The sequence below is a fragment of the Furipterus horrens genome, unplaced genomic scaffold, assembly GCF_987537825.1.
Source record: "Furipterus horrens unplaced genomic scaffold, mFurHor1.1.pri manual_scaffold_8, whole genome shotgun sequence".
NCBI lineage: Eukaryota > Metazoa > Chordata > Mammalia > Chiroptera > Furipteridae > Furipterus > Furipterus horrens.
Window position 1 is genome coordinate 100022014 of NW_028327178.1, and position 21018 is coordinate 100043031.

Genomic DNA, 21018 nt, shown 5'->3' on the forward strand with positions numbered 1-21018 from the left:
TTTTGGATTCATGAATTTATGTTCTTACCTTTGTCTAAGTCCTGTGGGTTTATTCTGTTTTTTTTTTCTCCAGTTGGACAATTAAGCTTATTAATTTTCACTCATCTGCCTTTTCTAATACATGCACATAAAGCTGTTCCCTTTAAGTCGTACTTTAACTGCCTTCTACAACTTTTGATATGTGCTTTTTTTGTTTTGTAAAATCAGGTTTACTCAGGTTTAAATTATATGTCATAAAATTTGTTCCTTTTAAGTGTACAGTTTGATGAGTTTCAACAAGTGTATACAGTTGTGTAAATAACCACCATAATCAAGATACAGCACGTTTCCATCACCCCCAAGAGTTCCCTCATACCTTGTTTTTGTCCCTATAATTTTTATCTATTCACCATTAATAAGAGTTTTTAGTGGGACCAAAGAAGAGCATTTTAATTCTGCACTTGAGCTGCAAATAAAGATACCAGAGTATTCTGGATTTAAAATTATTTGGGCATTTTTGATATTTATGTTTTATTCGGGGTTGGCATTTGGGAAGTTTTTGGGTAGTGGACAACTGTGCCCCTGTGCACTCACTTGTGTCCTTACTCCCTGTAGGAGTAAGAGAGAGGGACACTGTGTGGTCCCCGGGGCTGTGGGAGCACACCCGATGAAGGACCAGCTACCAGGGAGGGGTTCAGATGGCAGTGGAGAAGGCAGGGTGTAGCCCGCGGCATAGCAGAGGGGTCTGGCTAGACCAGAGGTGGCCCAAAGGCTCTGGGCAAGCCATAGACTACCCTGCAGAGCAGAGGCGCAAAGCAGGCGATCGCAGCTGGTGGCGTTGGTGTGCACTGGGGGTCTGGGCACCAGTGGGGTCAGGAGGCCTCCAGAGCCTGCAAGCTGTGTGGGGACTCTGGGGTCCATGTTGACAGGGCGGCCAGAGGTTGTGGCCAGGCCAGGGGTGCAGAGACCACATTCTGGGCCATGCTGGGTCATTGCTGGTCACTCAGGGAGCCCCCTCCTCCCTACACTGTCCCTCCAACCCCTCTCCCAAGATCGATGTTAGCTTAACATCACACACACTGGAAAGAAGTGCTTAAAGCGACTCCATTGTTCACCATAGAGCATCTAGAGAAGGGTGCATTTGGGCAAAGAGACAGTAAATTGATCAATGTTTTATTCTCCCTGTTTTTATTTAAAAAAAAAATACTATCAATTTAAAAGCACCGATAACAGCATGCTTGTGCTGTTAATCAGGTGCTTCATGAGGGGAAAGGGGTTTAAGAAAATGAAAATTGCCTTGGCTGGTGTGGCTCATTGGACTGAGTGCTGGCCTGTGAACCGAGAGGTCGCCAGTTCAATTCCCAGTCAGGGCACATGCCTGGGTTGCGGGCCAGGTCCCCAGTTGAGGGCATTCGAGAGGCAGCCAACTGATGTTTCTCTCCCACTCTTTCTCCCTCACTTCCTCTCTCTCTGAAAATAAATGAATAAAATCTCTAAGAAAAGAGAGAGAAAAAGAAAATGAGAACTTAGAAGGAATTATGTTTATTGACAAATACAATTTTATTATTCATGAAGTATACCTTCCCATGGTGTACTGTCATACAATACACATCATGATATGTCACTGTCCCCCCTCTCCCTATCATTGTAGATGCCAAGCTGTATGTCAGACCCCAGATGGGAGGCAGTTGCTTTCTTCATGATGCTAGCTCCTTACAGAAAACATTTAGGATACAAATTTTTAAAAGTTTTATACTAGGGAAGCTGTTTTTAACTCTGAGCTTATATGAGTTTACTGCTAGTAATATGGTAGTCATCCTTTCTGAACCAAAAAACTAGCAATATGGTCTCTACAAAGAATATTTTTTCTGCTGTGAACTTACACACATTTGAAAAGTATTACCATGTCGTAAATTAAATCACACTTGTTATTCATACCAATTAAACATTTGTTAAAAAGAATAAAGGACTATCCTAAGGTATATGGGATGTATACATATTAATACTTTTGCAGACTAGAAATACACTCATCTTTTATAGACTGTCTTAAATCAGAAAATTTTTAAAAATTATAATTCTTATTAGACAGTTATGCATTTCTGGCAGAATTGAAAATCAGTCTCTCTGTCTCTTGTACACACACACACACACACACACACACAAACACACACACACTCACCTTTGTCTATACCTGATTTGTGTTTTTGACAAGAGTTGATAGCCATTGCAGAAAAATTCTGACATGCCTTGCAGATAGAACGTGTCTGCTTTGTTGCAGAATTCTTTTTTCTCAAAGGATATTGGGAGAGTGTTTCATTGAGGGGTGTTTAGGTTGTAGATTTCTGACCCTTCATTATATGGGCATTCCCAGCAGTAGGTCTTAGTTACAGAGGTTTTATATACTTTCCAGAGATTGAGTGCTGTTCACTTATAAGTTTTCACAGTCTAAGAAAGCCCAGCTTGTAAAAATTTAGGCCTGCAAAATAGCTAACTCAGAGAATTTTATTTGCATTCTTCCCTAGTTTTCTGTATGCATTTTGTTCTTTCAGTGTATTTAAGTTGGATCCTGTTTAGTCAGAAGATACCTTTTAAGACTCCCTCTATTAAGGAGAGTGGGATCGGTTTTGTATTTGAGCTTTCAGATTTGCTTGGGATTCTTCGGGCTTCTTGTGTTTGGCAAGATGAGAGGGAAAAGCCTGGCCTTTTTGTGATCTCGGAAACTTCCAGCCGGAGAAAGTGTGCAGAGGCGCAACTGGCAGGGATTCTTACGTGATCAGCTGGCTCCTTTCCTGAATTATTAAGCTACATTAAAACAGCAGCTCGGTACAATTGGTGTTTAGGTATTCTTATCTTCTGAATGATTAATATCGCCGCAAGAACGATGATACTTTTGACATCACCCTTCAGTGCTTTCAAGTATCAGGAACATCGTATTCTGCTCTATTCTTGTGCTCTGCCATCAGACACTTACAGACACTTAACAGTTATTCTAGGAGGTTTACTTATTCTAAGCTATGTGTTTGCTAACTTTCTGAAAGTTTTCCTCTCACAGTTTGGATTCCTTAAGTGTGGAATTTATAAACCAATTTAGAGCTACCCTTAAAATAGAATTTTTTTTTTTTTAAGCAATCATGAGCAACCAAGACCGGAGAGAATTTTATGTCCATTTTCCCTTGTAACTTGATTGCAGTCATGACTCTGGATGAGCTATTCATTTTGATTTTGGCATGTGTGGATCAGTTTGGACTAATTGACATAACCTTATTTAACAAACTTAGAGTATACTCTTAGGCTTATTTATTGATTACAGATTTTCAGAGCTTCTTGAAAGCCCAGTCAGTATCTTACTAATAATTGAGGGAACCCAGTAAAAGGCCATTTTCAAGTAAGGACTTAAAGCTTAAGTATACATTTCTTTATTAAATATTTATTGAGAACTCTTTTCTGCTGACCTGACCCTTGAAAATATATTAATGTAGTTCCTTCCCTTAAATAGCTTCCACTTTGTGAAAGGAAAGATAGGGAGAAAGAACTTGAGCTGGGCTAGAAGGCGTGGTGGGCATTCCCTAAACCAAAGACAGAAGGAATTCTATTCAGCAGAAACATGGATGTGTGGGCAAATATGACAGCTGAAGGAATTTTCAGTAGCTATATTAATATCGACAAGTAAACTCATAAGTCCTTTCATTTACAGGGTGGGGCATAAGTAGGTTTACAGTTGTTCATATGGAAATTAATACAATTATTAACACATTATGATACAAGAATAAATTCTGTGGTTTGCATACTCACAACTGCAAACCTACTTTTGCCCCACCCTGTATTTAACCTAATTTTATTAGTTCCCTGAATCTCAAGTGTAATGATTATTTGAAATAAATTCATGTTTTATTTTTTTTTAATTCTACAATGCAGACCTTTCCCAAGTTAAAGGTTCTTTGCACTATAAATGTATAGACTTGCCCTGACCGGGTTGCCCAGTTGATTATACATCGTCCCATACTCCAAAAGGTTGCAGGTTCGATCTCCAGTCGGAGCATGTATGGGAGGTAATCAGTCGATGTTCCTCTCACATTGATGTTTCTGCCCCTCTCCCCCCCAACTGCCTCCTCTCTCTCTAAAATCAATAAACATATCTTTGGGGGAAGATTTTTTTTTAATGTATGAAAAGATAAGATGTTTCTCTCAGAGATTCTGACCACAGAGATGCTTCCTTCTCTCAACTCTACAGCACATGTTGCCCTGACATGGAGTTGGCTCGGGCTTTATAGTCGGTTGTGCTAGGGCTCACATCCAGCTCAACCACCTATACTTACTGGCGTTAAGACTGTGGGCAAATTTCTGTCTCTGTAAGCCTCAGCTCCCTCCTCTGTGAGATGGGATAATACTACTTACATTATAACCTAGTCTGAGGATTACATGAGATAATGCATGTAAAGTGCTGAGCACAATGCCTAACACTGGTGGACCACAAGAATTTTTAAACATGCCATACCTGACTATTTAGTCACATGCACTGACCTCTTTTCCCTTAGACTGTCAAATAAAAAAAGCCAACAGCCAACACTACAATAGCCGTCCATCGTGAATGAATCAAAATTATACCTATTTTTTGGTCAGATTGCCAAAAAATTATTTGGGGGAGTACCACAGAATTTTGGTAATTAGTTTCCGTGTGCCATGAAGTGAAAAAGGTTGGAAGTTGCTGGCCCAGCACATAGTTAAAGGTAGCTCTCATGACCATTAGCAATCATTAGGCTATTAGCAATCACTAGGCACTCAGTAATGCCAGACTGCAGCTTTTTCTCATGATTATCTGCCTCATTTATCTCCACTTCTAGTGTAAAGGGACCCTGCCATAGACTTCCGTCCAGTGCACACTTAGCCCCACCCCTGTCGCCCCTGCTCCTGCCCGGTCCAGGCTGAGCAAGGTGTCTGACACAGAGAGGCTGCTCTCCCCGTCTTTATAATATTGAATGCTAGGTAGCAGCAGTGCGGTGCCTTGGGAGAGCCATTGGCCTTTGTGCTTTGGGGCAGGAAAGTTCCTTGTGGGTTCCTGCTGTGGAAAGCCAGAGTCATGAGAGCAGGAAACAAATCTGGGTCTGGTCAAAACTCGATTACTTTTGGCCAAAGGCTCTAATAAAACTCACAGAACAAAAACAAAAGAATAACAAAAAGCAGGTGCATTGTGATACTCAGAGCGGGTTGTGGAAGTTCATGCCGAGCAGACAGAGTAAATTCTAAGCATGCAGAAATCCTAGTTCAAAATTAATTTTGTCAATGAGGATTATTTTTAGTAAATCACAAATAACAGTATGCAAGTAATATACTTCATATTGTGTTTTTCTTATACCATTTATCAAATCCCTGGATTCAGTCTTCAAGTTGGCTGAGGCCAACCAGCTGACCCACGTCAGAGCTCTTGTCATTATAACACCAGGCCTGCTTGGAGCCAGATTTCTTTGTTTTGCCCAAACTTGAGGTTTGCGTTTCCTTCCAATCTTCTTAGTACATATTTTGTATACATGCAGTCATGTTTTCTTTGTTTGGAATTTTGATAATTCCATGTACTGGTTTGAAATCGTAAACTCAAAATGAAATAGGAGTAATCTTTTAATTGATACAGTTTTACAACTTTTCTTCCTTATTGGAGACACATTGGGAAGATTTTATAAGGGCCTGATAGAAGCGAAATTTGGCATGACCATAATTGGAATCCGAGGAAATCTTCGCTCATTAAAATTCTCACAAGATTCATTTAAGGAGCAATATCTTTTGAAATTTAAGGGTCTGGTGCTTACTTAATCTGCACAAGTTGTGATTTGATTGTTAGCTTCCTTGCCTTCCTCCTTGACTATCTTCTCACTCATCCGCTGAAAGGTTACTGCCTCACCTGGGACTCTTAGCCTGCGGAAGGCACCTCTCCCCAGTCTAGAATCCACTTAGTAGAGAGGAGAAAGGGAAGTATCTTCAGTGAAACTAAATTAATGCTCTAAATGCGTTTAAACCAACCTCCGTATATTTTCTCTGTTGCATTTTTGTTAACCTTTTAGGGAGAGCGTGGAAGGTATGAAATGGCATGTTAGTGGCTTCATTTGATTTTTTAGCTTCTATCAAGCTTCCTTATCATCTTGCTAAATTCCAAAGGTGTGTTCTTTCCTTATTCTTGGCCACAGTAAATATCACCTGTGACAGGGCATCAGCCCGACTCGCCTGTGCAGAAGGGGTGATGCGTTTGAGAAATCCTGTTTGTAACATTGGAGACAGAATTGTGAGTGCTCACGGACAGTCGATATAGAATTGAAGCTTGTTCTTAAGGCTTTGGCAAGTCTCTCTTCGATGGTTTTTCAGGGACATCTCTTGACACTGTTTGCACAATAGGCTTCTGAGGTGAGAGTACCTGGGATGAGGATCAGAACTCTTTGTTCATATGGGCCTGTGGCCAAGGCAGGTGAGGCCTGCTGTACATTCCGATGTGTTTAGTTTAGATGGACCCTGCTGATTCACGACAGCCTAATTGTCAGTGTAATTTCTATGAGTTATATCGCTTGTGATGAAACATAGCCTGATCTTCTCAGCTGTTCTCTGGGCCAGTTGTGCAAGAAACATTGATACGTTGTAATCACAATTTCAGAGTTGCAAAGCTACGTGAGAAGAAGCCGGTTCCCATCAGCCTTCCTTATTCCTATAAATGCTGGAATCTGAGGCTTTTGCTATGGCCTGGCCCAGAAGAAGAAACAAGCCAGATTCATGTGATTTGGGTTTTCTTCACACACAGGGTGTGTATGCTGTGTGTCCTGCGCTGTATTTGGAGCTCATCAAGCTCAGTTCTTATAGCAGCACCAGCAGCTACTATTTATACTACTCACAAGTTTCCTCCGTTTTCCGGAAAAGGATTTGAGGAGGTAGCTCTCACGTACCTGCTTGCATTCTGGTGTGCTCCAGACGCTGTGTTACAGACGTTGCCAATACCTCTAAGCCTCACAACTTCCCTTGGGGGATAGATGCTGTTGTCCGTACTGAAAAACGGGGAACGTGAGGCATCCAGCCACCAGGGGCAGAGCCCCCAGGGAACCCCGGTCCATCTGACTCCAGGCCACCTCCCTTGCCCCTACACCTGCGTGCTTCTGCAGCAGGTACTGCCTTTCGTTTTCATGTTGCTCAACAGTGTTCCTGGCCTTGTGCAGCTGCCAGCGAAGTCGTTCGATTAGATTGGAATCGTGTTCCTTGCCTTGGAGTTGAGTCACTGCGCCCCAGCGCCGGTGCCATGCACTCGGCACCTGTGTTTGCATGTGAGGAAATGCAGCGAAGTGGGCAGCCTCGTTCACCCCTGTTTCACAAGTGAGGAAATCAAGTCCCAGAGAGGTCCCAGAACTTGCCAGAAGTCACTGTCACTGCCGAGCAGTGACATTTTCGAATGCGAGGGCCATCAGATGTATTTAGTGTCAGCTAAGTTCATGATTCTTCTAGTCTTCCCACATTCGTCACTAACAGGGACCCATTTCCAGAAACGCTCCAGATGGCAGTTACAGCCTCTTCCAGTTCTCCGCTGTTTCACTTTGGGGGAACTCCTTGCCCACTCTTATCCTCATTGACCTCATTTATAAAAGGAGGGCAGTAATGATACCTGCCTTACACATGGGTTAAATGAAATCATGCGGACAAAATGCTTGGCTCCGTCCTGAACGCAGTGTATGCTCATATAACTGACATGCTTCTTCCACGTTTACGGGTGGCATCAGCAGTAATACAGCGTGGTCTCCTGCTGCAACTGAGGGAGGCTGAGTTTCAGATAGAAAAAACGCCTCCTACAGGTAGGACACATTTCCAGAGGCCTTACTGTTTAAGAGAAGTCTCACCTGCACGTATGATGTTGCCATTACTTGCTCAGACATCTGACAGGCATTACCGGATAGGATCAAAGGCAGTGGTGAGTGACGTCTGGGTGTGTATCAGACAGTAGTGAGGGAACAGAACCTGAAAACATCAGTACTTTCTATCACTCTCAGACCCCCCACCCCCTTTCCATTTTCCCAAGCGGTGAGGGAATTCTGAATAACCATGAGCCTGAGGCTTATTTTACTTTCTCCATCCTCCTGTGGCCTCCCAGGAAGAGAGCCAACGATCCCTGTGCTCGATCTGTTCTCTTCAGCACAACCCACCTCCGGCCATGAGCCTGCGGCTCCGGGCTTGGCCTTCATTTTGTCTTGTGCAGAAGGATCATGTCCTATTCTTTCAATTATCTCATTCTTTCCCGAGTGCGTTTCTTGTAGAAGTTCTTTTTTGTTGGGAAAAAATAAATAAAAGTGGACATGCCCTTTATTGCTGACTAAGCCAAGATTGGAGACCTGCTTCTTATCACTCAGGATAAAACAGAGAAATTTTAATCAAGTGAGCAGAGACTTCCTTCAATTTTGGAAAGGGTAAGCTCCCTGAGGGCAGAACTCACTCCTCACTCCACACCGGGGCCTCAGCAGCTCACCCAGAGCCTTGTCACACGTGGTGGTGCTCAGGCGAAGCTGCCGGCCTGACTTCTGTGGCCTCCTTCCTTGTAGACCGGGAACGAAGGGCACTTGACTCGTTCCTTCACCAGTGTCACGCTTGGCAGAGCGAACGAGTCTAAGTCACGGTCCCCGTGGAACTTTCATCCTAGTGAGAGAGGTAAACCAAAGGAAATAAGAATGATGACAAGGTGCCGTGACTGTTATGAAGGAAATAAGCTAGGTGCTGAGGTAGAGGGTAATGGAGAGGAGTCGTTGGGTCTCACTCTGAGTGTAATAGGAAGTAAGGGTGGAGAGATCTGACCCGTGTCTGCGCCTTTAATTGTTCATTGCTATGAGATAATGGTGATCTGAACTGAGGGGTTGGAGGTGGAGAGGGAATAAAGTGGTTGGACTTGAGATCTACTAGTATTTCATTGACAAAGAACTTGGGCAGGGGGGTCATGAGGGAAAGGGAATGCGGGGGGAGAACTTGAGCACCCTGAGAGGGGAAAGGCTGGGAAGTAAGGGAAGAGGTTGGGGGTGCAACAGGGGTGGGGCTGCAGAGCTTTGCTGTAGAAGTGGCAGACATCCACGAGCTCCTCAGGGACTGAGCTGTCCGGTGGGGTGTGATCTGGACGTGTGGGTCAGGCTCAGAGGAGAACTCCGGTCTAGAGCTATAAATGTGGGAGTCACGGTGTAGAGCGGACACACTAAATGGTAGCGTATCGTTTCACTCGTGACAACAGTTCACGCCAGTTTGGGAATTTGCTCCTTCGGGGTGCTGGCTGTCACAGAACTGTTGAACCACAGTTCTTTTACTGCGAGCTATCCCCTGGAAGTTTATGCCTCCCATGACCAGGAAGGTGAAATGCTGTCCTTGGCGCCAAAGAACCGTTCTCTGAGCTTGTTTTCAGAAAAATCCATATCTGGATGGTGTGACCGAGTCATTAGCGGTGACCGGCAGGCTGTGTTCTAATACGTCAGGTGTAACTTAAGCCCCAGAGGCCTCTGGGCAAGTCGATCATTCTGAAGGTGGCTGAGAGTACAGCAAGGGAGCTTGTTTTTGTCCCATATTAGCATCAAGGGCAAAAAAGCTGCATAGAAATCGGAAACCTAGAGGAAGCTTTCCACCAGAGACAGACCAGTTACGTTGTGAGAATTCTGCTCCCAGGAAAACAGGAAGGAAGATGCAGAATCATGCTTATTACCAAACTTGAGGTTTTGTAAGACACACCTGAATAGCTTCTTCAGCGTGCAAAGTCCTGTGCCTCGCCCCGGGAGTCTGACCACGCAGCTCTGGGTTGGGGCTCAGGAGCCTGTTTTTCCCTAGTGATTCTGGTGCAGGTGACCCATGGGTCACACTTTGAGAGATGTCGAGTCTAAAAAGACCTTTGAGGCCATCTAGACAGCCCTCTCTTGAAGGGGGAGACGGGTGTACAGAGGACGGGGCTTGCCGTTCAGTCGCAGATAAGCCAAAAGCCAGTGCAGGTCTGCTAACTCGCGTCTCTTCGTTTTGCAGTTGACTCTTCCTACTGAGAATGGGTGAAAAAGCGAGTCTCCCCTCTCAGTTCCCAGTTCCTTCCTTCACTGTTTTGTTTTGTTTTTCCCCCGAAGCACATAACACCTTCTAATGTAAAGGAATTCACTGTGGTGGTGTCTGGCTTGCCTCGCTGAAATGTTAGCTTCACAAGGGCACTAATTTTTGGTTTTTTGGTTTTTCACTGAAGAAAACCACTCTCTCCTTCCTTTAGATGGCGGGGGTGAGTGAGTGTGAAGGGCTGCAGCGGCCTCCCCAGAAATGGTGCAGTGGCCTGTCACCACAGCAGTGGCCCTCTGTGTATCCTGTGTGCCTTGGACAGCACCTGGCCCATAGCAGGTGTTCAGTGAATATTTGATAAACGGGTGGATGGATGTAAAGTCTTTTGTTGAAGTGTAAGTTAATGGGCAGTGTGGGAAAGTGCCAACCCTTAGTGCAGAACATTGTAGCCCAAAATAATGTCGAATATTTTCTTTTTCATTTGTTTGATTCTGGCTTAGATAAGAGGTTACAGGAACAGCTTGTTTATGGGAGATGAAGAGACTTTTAAATAATTTACTACTAACAATACTATTAATAATAGCAGCAGTAACAGCTATTAATAACCACAGTGATAACTGCTCCCATTTATGGAACCATTCCCGCCTGCCATGTGTGTGCCGAATGAAGTTCTGAGCTAAGAACATCACACCCTTAACCATCCAGTCCTCAGGAGAGCCCCAGGCTGAGGAACTGGTATTGTCTGTTTTCCAGAGGAGGAAACCGAGGCTGGAAGAGGCGGTCCAAGGTTACCCAGCCACTAGAGGGTTAGGATCTGTGGTTCAAGGGCGAAGTCCTTAACCACCATCACATTCAGTATGTTAGGTTTGGGGTGCTCTCTGGAGAAGGAATTGAGACAGCTAAAGACTAGGCAGGCGTCACTTCTTGGGTGTCCTGGGCCAAGAACACCAGCCTCCTGGAGGGTGTAAAACTACGGGCTAGGAAGGAAGGAGCATTTTTTTCCGCCCGACTCCCCGGCATTTCCCCACTCTCAGGGCTTTCCGTTCTCACGTTACAGAGGGCCTTTGGTCTTGAACTGTTACTAGGCTTTTCTCACTGCTCAGACAGCGTCCCTGCCGTGGGCCAAGGGAGATTCCTGTGGTGACAGGTCACTGCGCAGTTTCTGGGAGGCCACTGTAGCCCCCGCACTCACTCACCCCCCACCCTTGAAGGAGGGGCGACAGAAAGAGACTCCTTCACCCACCTTCCTGCACCACTTCCCTGTTGGGGCCCCGGGAAGGGGTGAGGCAGGCGATGATTCTATAAATCTCTTTCTGAGCCTGAGTGAGCCTTTTCAGTTCCTGAAATGGGCACCTATTAAAGGGCAGTGAGCTCACAGGGCGGATTACCACCTGCTGTGGATAAGGTCTCATTCATTCCCGCCCGCCAGCTGGCTGGGACTGGCCTTGCTTGGGTTCAGCGAAGACCCCCCAAGTATGGCGGCCGAGCCGCTTGCCCGGCAGCCGCAGACGCGGGTTGCACGCGGTGCGCGCCTGGGCTGCAGTGAAGGGAGCGGGTTGTCAACACGCAGCGCCATCTCTACGCACAGGGGCGCGGGCGCCGTGCCGACCGCTCCGCAGCCCGGATCGCACTCAGTTCTAACGACAGCGATGAGGGGCACGGCCGCCCGCCTCTGTGGATGAGTGGCGGAGGCCTGGAGAGCCGGCCGCTTGCCGGAGGGTACAGCGCTTGCCGGGGGCAGGGCCACGCTTTCGGCCCCGGCGGAGTTGTTCGTAAAGCCTGGGTTTTGCTTCCTGCTCGCTCTGCAATGCTGGTTGAGAGCACGGACTCTGGGTTTGAATCTTGACTCTGCCGCGTACGGGCTATAAGACACTGCCGGGTTACTTAGCCACCCCCTTCGTGGGCTTGTTCGTCTGTAACATGGGGATAATTACACACGCAGATCATAGGGTGGTGGCGAGGATTAAGTGAATCAGTGTACGTAAAGCGCTGCGTGGCTGGCACACAGAAAGCGCTGTATGTATACGTGCTTGCCGTTGTTATTAATTTATGTGTCCTATTTTCACCTGTGGGCGACGGCAACTCAGGAGTTTCAGGGTTTCTCCAACTGCCCCAGCCCCCCGGTTGTGTCTGTATGTAGATAATCCATGGGAAGTGTGCAGAGTGGGACCTGGCATTATCCCCAGTAAACATTCGTGGTGGTTGGCACGGCAGCGCCCAGACACTGGGGATGTGGGAAGGCCGGGGGGAGCAGCCTCTGACCCTTAGCCGGCATCCGGCCTCCGTGGCACGGTAGCCAGCAGGCATGCTCGCCGTCCAGACACCCATGTTCGGGGCAGGACGAGCTGGGAGACAACCCCTGTTTTGCGTATATCAGGCCACTATTACGTTAATGCCTAATAGTGAGTTTAAAGGGTCGGGGAGATGAAAGTATGAGGCATTAAGTTCCTACTCAAAGAGATCAGCACTTCGCACTCTTAAGAGATACATTGTCTCAGAAGCGCTTGGCGCTGTGCCATCATTTGAAGGAACTGTCGCTTCCCCCCCACTGCCACCCCAGACGCTGTGACCCCGTGTCCTCCTCCTCGCTCCCTTCCCCTGGGTGCCCGAAAAGGCTGGCTTCTCTGCTGTTCGGCCCCTGCTGTGGGCTCTGTCGTGACCGCACTTTCCCCTTCTCTTCTAGCTTAAGAGTTGGACGGTGGAGGACCTTCGGAAGAGGCTCTCGGCCCTCGACCCCATGATGGAGCAGGAGATTGAAGAGATCCGGCAGAAGTACCAGTCGAAGCGGCAGCCAATCCTGGATGCCATTGAGGCGAAGAAGCGGCGGCAACAGAACTTCTGAGCCAGGCCTGGCCGGGAGGGCCCCGCTCCCGCACGGCCTTCGGTGAGCCCGGGATTGTTGCCACTGAAGCTCGTCAGCCACCACTTCTCCGCCCGCGCTTCTCCACTGCCCCTGTGTGAACTCAGGAACGTGCGCCAGAGGAAAGGGCCGCCTCGCGGGCCAGCCAGCGAGCCGACTTGCTGTGTGGGTCTGAATGGGTCAGGTGTATTATTCAAAGGACTTACATTGGCGCTTTTAAACTCAGAGTTTTAAACCCCAGGACACAGACCCCTAGTCGAGTGGTAGCTGGGAAAGTTTTACATTATCTCCTGTTTTTCTTCTACCAATCACTTTCAATTGTCCTTTCTGGAAGACTTTTTAAAAACTATAAATATGCATATATATATAAATTATAGGTAGATTCCCCACTTGGTGTGGTGGCATCTCTGTACAGGTACAGTTTTGAACAGTTTGCCTCTTTTCTGTAAGATTACGGTACTGTGGAACACGAGGGCAGGGGACACCGGGGGCCGTTGAGGGCACTCGACTCCCAGGAGCCAGCCTCACCCTTTGGCAGGGCTGCATTTAAAAATTAGGTTTGGGCCCATCTTCAGCACGGTTTCGGCTTCGTGCTGGTCGTTCCGGAGCTGTAGGTGACGCCCAAGGGGAAGCCCCGGGAGCTGCGTTTACTTTTTGAGTCCCAGGAGAAGCCTGGCGCCCCGTTGCAAATTGGTCTTTGCAGTTTCAGCGCCTTTCATCCACCTTCCCTCTCCCAAATGCCCAAAGTCACAGCACAGATACTGCCCAGTGCCTTAGAGACGTGACCCAGTGAGGGGACAGGCCCGCCAGGAACTCTCAGCAAACAGGGCTGTGTTCAGTCCACAAAAGGGAAAGGGTTTTCCGTGTTCTCATTGTTCAGGTGAAGATCACACATTCCTTACAAGGGTAGAGGGCATTGATTTTGTGATCTGCATTCAAGTATGTGACTTTTTTTTTTTTTTTAATTGCTAAGGAGTCTGGAAAGGATAGTGAATATCAGACTAAGATTTGTTTGCCAGGAGGCTCAACCCAGACACGTGAAGTGCCAGAGCTGGAAGGGACCCTAGACATCATCTGGTCCAACTGAGGCTGGGAGAGGGCAAGTGACATGGCCAGAGTCACGGAGCAAGTTACAGTAGGAGCTGGGACTAAACCTCGGGCTCCTCACACTTGGTTCACTGACCAAGCAGCCCCTTCTCCGAGGGAAGAAACTTGTGTCGCTTTGGGTTAAGTTGTTCCAGGAAAGCATGCTCATGGGAGCTGGCTCTTGCTTTGTCGCTTCAGTGGGTGAGGCTATGAAGAGATTCCCTGGGGAGCCAGGCCATCCCACGTCAGCCATTCCATGGCCTCTGCACCATCTGCTGCGTAGCCGACAGGCCTCCTGCAGGCAGGCGTAGGGCCAAAAGGAGAGCAGAGGGCCTGCCAAAGGCAGCACGGAGCCCTTCCGCAGCGTTGGCGCAGGCCGCCTGTCATTTAGTCACACAGCCAAGAGGAGACAGTTGGGAAAGGCAAACGTGTTTTTATTTTCAAATACCTCTTCCTTGCAGACAGGGCACTGTGACCAGGTTGCACCTGAGGATACTGCAAGTTGACTCCATCATTGCTTTCGCTTCCCAAACCTGGGAATCAATGGAACGGCAGGGAATGTTCCTCTTCTGTGGCCAGATTCTCTTCTCTGCAATTAAAGCAAGTTCTAAAAAATGCAAGAGGCCATTGTTGGTCTGCAGGGCTCGGCCAGTTAAAGCAGCTGTGTGGCAGGTACAGAGAACAGAGGACATTGGAGGTTGTTCCCACTGGATAATGAATGGCAGCTAGCATTTGCTGACCACTTCCGGTTTGCTGGGCACAGAGCCTGGGAGGCCCTTGGTGTCAGCGTCAAACTTCACGTAACTGTGAGTTAAGTGCTTTAGCTCCGTTTCTTAGATGAAGAAACAGGTTCAGAGAGGGGAAAATGCTCTTTCCCAAGTAGCGCAGCTGGTAGGTGGTAGAATCGGGATTCACAGCATCACCACAGGGGCCCAGTATTTACAGGGGGAAGTCTTTTTAAAATGAAGTGACCGGCTCTTCTCGCACAAACTAAAGATCTCTTTAATGGGCATTTTTAAGTTGGGAAACAGATGAATTCGTAGTCAAGTCTGCCAGCCAAGTGAGTTTCAAAAACCAAATCATGAAGCAGGCTCCCCCCCCCCCCCACCACCACCATCTGCTGTGCTAATTAACAGTCCTGCCTCAGTCTCTTTCTGTTTTAAAAAGGACTTCGCCCTTGGCCAGACAGGAGGGCGTTTTCTCCCGACCTAAGCTAGATGAAGGAAAAGAAGGCTCAGTTTTTCCCCATAAATATTCCTGAACCTTGATCTGGAGTTTATTTTGTTTCAGGCATGTGTACACCCAACATGCTGGTCCAGCAAAGTACGTTGCTCTCCATTCTAGCTAGACGGGGTCCCTTGCCAGAAGTCAATTTCTTTGGGGTCAGATAAACTACCTGACAAGGTGAATTTGTTTTCTAGCGACGGAAAGGCAGCGGAGCAAATCCTAGTCATTTGCTTTCATTGAGCCCCGAGTGCCCGTCACTGATTGAGCATTTGTGACTCAAGCTTCCAGGGGACTCTGAGTCCCTTACTTGTCTTCTCCTAAGAAACAATGACCTACACCTACTTGTTTCTTTAAAAAATCTCAAATTCTCTAAGAATATCTTAATTGCTTCCTCATCAGTAATTTTAAAGCAATTTCTATTTTTCTTTTTCCGTTGGCCCTTCTCCTAACCATTGATTTGATGGGTGAATGTTTGGTTGGCCAGATACATAGACAGACAGACAGACCCAATACTCTGAAGCAGCTTAAAAATTCAGCCTTAATTTCTTGAGACCATACATTCTGATCCAGGTAACATTTATATGGCACCTAGCATTTAAAACTCAATAGCTCTTACCAATATCAGGAATGAGAGAAGTCCTTATAAATCCTACAGATATTAAAAGGCTAATAATATGAACAACTTTATGCTAATAAATTCAACAGTTTAAATGAAATGGACAAATTAATTGAAAGATACAAAGTACTAAACTCACTCAAGAAGAAATAGATAATCTGAATAGTCCTATATCTATTAAAACATAATAGCTCTGGGAGATACAGGCATTACTGTCCTCTTTTACAGAGAAGGAAACTGAGGCTCAGAGAGGATCAAGTCTATTGCTCAAGGTCACGTAGCTAGAATATGGCAGAGCCAGGATTCAATTTCAGTTCTGGTTCTTATTCCAGTGCCCTTTCTAGCGCACCATGTTGCCTCTAGAGATTGCAGCTCCTTATTTACTGGAAACTTGTTCCTGCCCGATCCACAGCCTCCTACCCCAGCCTTTCTTAAGCGCCAGGTCTGTGTTTTCATCAGGATTATATTCATCGTCTTTGGAATCCTTGTTTTTATTTGTGCTTGAGAAAAACATCTTTTCCACCAGCTTGCACTCAGATCAACTTGGAAAAAAAAAATGCTGTTGCAGATGTACAACTTAAAAATGTGAATTTTGTAGCTTTAACTTTTTGTAACAAAAACTAACGACACTGGCATAAGTGCTGACTTGAAATGCTGTTTTATAAGGTTTGGATGTAAATACTTGTCTAAGTCAGCAGTTTGTATATGTATGAGTCATAGCTTCTTTCATTGCCTTTTTTTTTTAATTTGAGATGCTTCCTATGTGCTTTTATGTTGGAATGGTGTTCCCTTCCTCCCTCCTTCCTATACCTTGTCACCTTTGTTTTAAATAAACTGTCCTTGGGACCAAAGGCTCTTCTTTTTAAAAATGAGATCCTCCATCTATAGCCTGGATAATGGTGTTGCGAACCTTAATGACAATGACTTTGTGTTGTGTTGATTCTAGATTCCAAAGCCAGGGGAGAGGTAGGAGGATAGGAAAGTTTTGTTGGGCACCTACTATGTGCCAGGTACTGAGCTAGTCAGGGATATAAAGATGAACCAGACGCAGTTCTTGCAGACCAGCTGGGGAGTTGGTCAAACACACAAGAACAACATTGGAGATACCAACCACAGTAGAAGGAAGTACACAGCCTGTGGACACAGAAGGAGTGATGATCAGTTCTGCTGGGGTGTCCAAAGAGCTTTCCTGGAGTAGGTAATACATCCTGGACTTACAAAATGAGGAAGAAGTGGCCAGGTGGAGAAAGGGTGGGAAGTGACAGAGAAGGCATTCCGGGCAGAGAGACTAGCCTATGCAAACAGTCTGGTGTGAGAAAAATGTTTATATACACCTGATGTTAAACCAAACATCACATCTAACCACAAAGTAAGCCCTCACCTAACATTGTCAATGGCTTTTATGACTTTAAGTGAAATGACATAAGTAACCAATTTACTGTAGGCCAACTGATGTAAACTCGAGTTAAGCTCCTATGGTATCACATCAAAGTCACAGCAAAGCCAGGTTGAATGAGCTATTTGCGGATCTGCTCTACTTTTTCTTTAGGGATCTACGCCTCTGCTGTGTGTGTCCTGGGGAGGCTGTGATAGTTCCTCCGTCCTTTCCCGCAGCCATGTCCTGGGCACGTGACCCAGACCAGTCCAGTCAGACCCAGTTTTAGGGACTTTCTAGTTTGACACATAAAATGGAGGCGGTTGGCAGTCAGGAGTTTTAATTACAGTGCCTTGAAGAGGTGACTCATGGGTTCTAACTACCTCGGTCCCTGTGTCACCCTCATTCCTCTCTTTCTCAGAGCCTGGTAGTTTAATTTTTCTTTGATCCTAGCCAGGAGCTTTCCAGAGTTGGATTCTGTTGTTCGCAACTATAGACTCCTGACTGATGCGGAAATTGGAACAGGCAACATGTCTGCCAGAAGATGTGGGTATTAAACATGAGCCATCGTGAGACAAGACACAATGAGATCGCTGCTCATCATGCCCATGGCACCAGCAGGCCATGGGACCCAGCGGTCAGAGGCTACTTCCTGTGTCACTTGGTATCCTCTGACCAAGGAGATGGCTCTCCAAGAAGGGGTAGCTTTTGTCACAGTCCAGTTGTAAGGAGGCGAGGAGTGCCCAGGCTGTGGGATAGAATGTTTTCCTTCTTAACCGCACAGAATACCGTAACGGGGATGTCAACAGAGTAAGCCCGAAAGGGTGCGAGCACGGAATGCAAAGGAGAGCACTTCCATGACCGCGGCGAAAGCAGCTCGTGGCTCAGCAGCAGGGCTGACATCTCCCAGCTAAAGCTGGCGGGTGATGATGCAGGTTGCCGAGGTCATGGCCCCGCTATGCGTTAGTGAAGTTGGGCACTGACAGCCAGAATGGGACAATGACAAGCGGGATGACTATGAGAAAGGACGTGGGAGAAGCCCAAGGCAATCTAAAACAGCCTTGGTCCATGCTTATTGGAGAAAGCTCTCAGGCGCCTGCTAGCCCCACCTCTCGGGGCCACCTAGCAGGAAGGTGGGGATCAGTTTTGGCCTGGACGGTGAAAACTAGACCCTGAGTGAGGAGGAAAGAATCTTGGAGCCATACAGAAGTGCAGACACTTGTTAACTGATCCATCAGAAATGTGGGGAATACTCATGGGAATGGGTTTTTGTGGCTGATCTTGATAGGCACGAAGGTGCCAGAAGTTCTGTGTTCCCTGTGCTCATGCCAGGAGCTGGCTGGGCTCTTAACAGCTGACGCACTGGCCAGTGCAAACCTGGACCAAAGTCTGGCCCACACGACATGGAATGTAAAGGCCCCAAATCCCTTGGCATCACAAAGGATCCAAAGATTTCTGAAGACAGGGATGCTGGACTGAATCTGTTGTGTGCCTCCTTCCTGCAAACACCTCTAGCTGTGGCCCTCAGTGAACTCCGAGCACTTGACCCTCGCTTTAAGGGAAGTCTAGGTCAAAAGTGCTGGGGGCAGGGGCTCCCTGATATCCAAGGAGAGGTAGAAGGCAGAGGTGTGGGAGGCCAGGTGTTGGCATCTAACCCTCAAAAACGAGGTGGGAATGGTCATTGTAGTATTTAGCAGGCTCTGTATGAGGCAAGACCTCAGGCTAGAAGACCCAAAAAGTTTAATTGGAGGTGACCACTCAAGTCTTACTTGATTTGTATAACCAACAAAGCATACGAAACAAAGCAAAACAAAAACTGAATACATTCTCTAGAGGAAAAAAAAAAAAAAGTCCTGACTTAGGCCACCATGACAGGTGCAAGAGCATCACCTAACACTGGACTTGAGTTCAGTGATCGATCTAAGCCCTTTGGATGCAGCATATGCTGCTTGACCTTGAGGAAGGACTGCTGTACTGCTGCTACATGGATGGAATGTATTTTCCACCTTCTCCAAAAGGACCTGTGGCCATTGACCTGGGCAACAGGGTGCTAAAGAAAGGGAAACGCTCCAATCTCTCAGGGAAGCTTGGATGTAGAGTAGGAGCTGATCCCAATTTCTTGTGTCCGTGAGGATTACTGTAGATCTGCCAACCACGTGAAAAATAGTGTTTCGGCCTTTTCCCATGTCACTGGAGATCTAGTGGGATCCCAAAGTTGTCCTCTATCTCCAGTTTCTGATAGTTTAAAAACATCCCCACTTGGCTCCCTGACCCATGGAGGCCATTATAATATAAAAGGCCAATAGAATCCAATTGAGCAACTGTTACAGAATGGAAAATGCAACAGTGGTACCATGTCTTTGGGGAGGTTGCACAAATCAGTGCCTCTACTGGGGACCCTGCAGAGTGACATCTGTCAAAACACCATTAAGCTTCCCCTATTTGGCTGATGCCGGATTGGATAAGTCTTGACAGGGGGTTATTTTAATCAAGTGACAATTCCAATTTTAGCTGCTGTATTAGATATGTGCTTCTTATTATAGTCCTGGAGCTAATAGGCATCTACTGGTTTCTTTCTCTATTCCAAGAAGCAGAAACCACTGGAAGCATTTTGCTGGAAAGGACAGCAGTTTTCCTTTACTGTTCAGTCAGGGATACCTCAGTTCTCTTCCCGCTCCGTATGAGAAAGGCTTTGATTCCCTGACTCCACTACAAGACATCAGACTGATTCACCATGTTGATTAAATCGCACGAACAGGACTGAGAGAGCAAAGATCATTTCCTTATGTTAGGAATACTCATATAAAACTGTGTGTATAGCAAGAAGGTGTGCTGGAGAGCCAAGGGTCAGAATATGGTGGAAATCTATCTTTGCCTGTTAGCATCTCTTCCCCTTTATTTTGGTGACATCACATGGGTAACTACCTTTCTTCCATCCCATGTGATCTGTTGTAAATGTTAATCCAGGGACCCTGCCCCCCATTCCCACCAAGGGAGAGGATAGGACGCAAGTCAGACAAACCAACCCCTCTCCTGAATCAGGACCGTGAGCAGAATGAGCCAGGGAAGGAAGGTGATTGGAGGAGGATCATTTGGATGGCAGCATCCTAAACTGAAGGTTCAGGGGTCCCCCATTGTGGTCACTAGAGCTCTCCTCATTCCTGTATTTTCTGAGGCCTGGACAGTCAGCTTTTCCTTTGATTGGGTGAACTTCAATACTCTTCTGTAGTGGGCTGAACGGTGAGCCCCAAGATATGTCCACATCCTAATCTCTGGAACTCATATATGTTACCTTATTTGGGAAAAGGGTCTTTTGGCTAATACGATTAAGTTAAGGATTTTGAGATGAGATCATCTTGGCTTATCCGAGTGAGCCTTAAATACCACCCCAGGTGTCCTTATGAGAGACGGGGCACTGGGAGATTTGACACACAGAGGATAAGGTGCTGTGATGACAGAGGGAGCGTTTGGAGTGATGCTGCCACAAGCCAAGCAACACCCGGCAGCCACCAGAAGCTGGAAGAGGCAACGGGAGAATTCTCCCTAGAGCCTCTGGAGAGTGTGGCCCTGCTGACACCTTGATTTGGGATTTCTGGCCTCCAGAACAGTGAGAGAATAATGCTGTTGTTCTCAGCTATCAAACTAGTGGTAATTTGTTATGGCAGCCACAGGAAACTAATACACCTTCCAATAAATCAATTTTTTTTTCTTGAGGTTTCTGTTGTTTGTAGCCAAGAATCCTAGTTGTAACCGTTACCACCTCAATGATTAAGGCTAATGAATTATCTTTTTCAACCAAGTTAGTTCCAGCTGGATTCCTGTCACTTGCAACCTGTGCCAAATCTAAGATGATGG

General features: G+C 46.5%; 1 protein-coding gene across 1 annotated transcript in view; it reads left to right on the forward strand.

Moving 5' to 3' along the window:
• STK4 (serine/threonine kinase 4) overlaps positions 1–15048 on the forward strand; it is an 85438-nt gene extending 70390 nt beyond the window's left edge. Inside the window, exon 11 of the mRNA XM_090286473.1 lies at positions 12683–15048. Coding sequence (XP_090142599.1) covers positions 12683–12841 — 159 coding nt within the window. The 3' untranslated portion in view covers positions 12842–15048. The remainder of the gene's footprint in view (positions 1–12682) is intronic.
• Positions 15049–21018: the final 5970 nt, after the last annotated feature.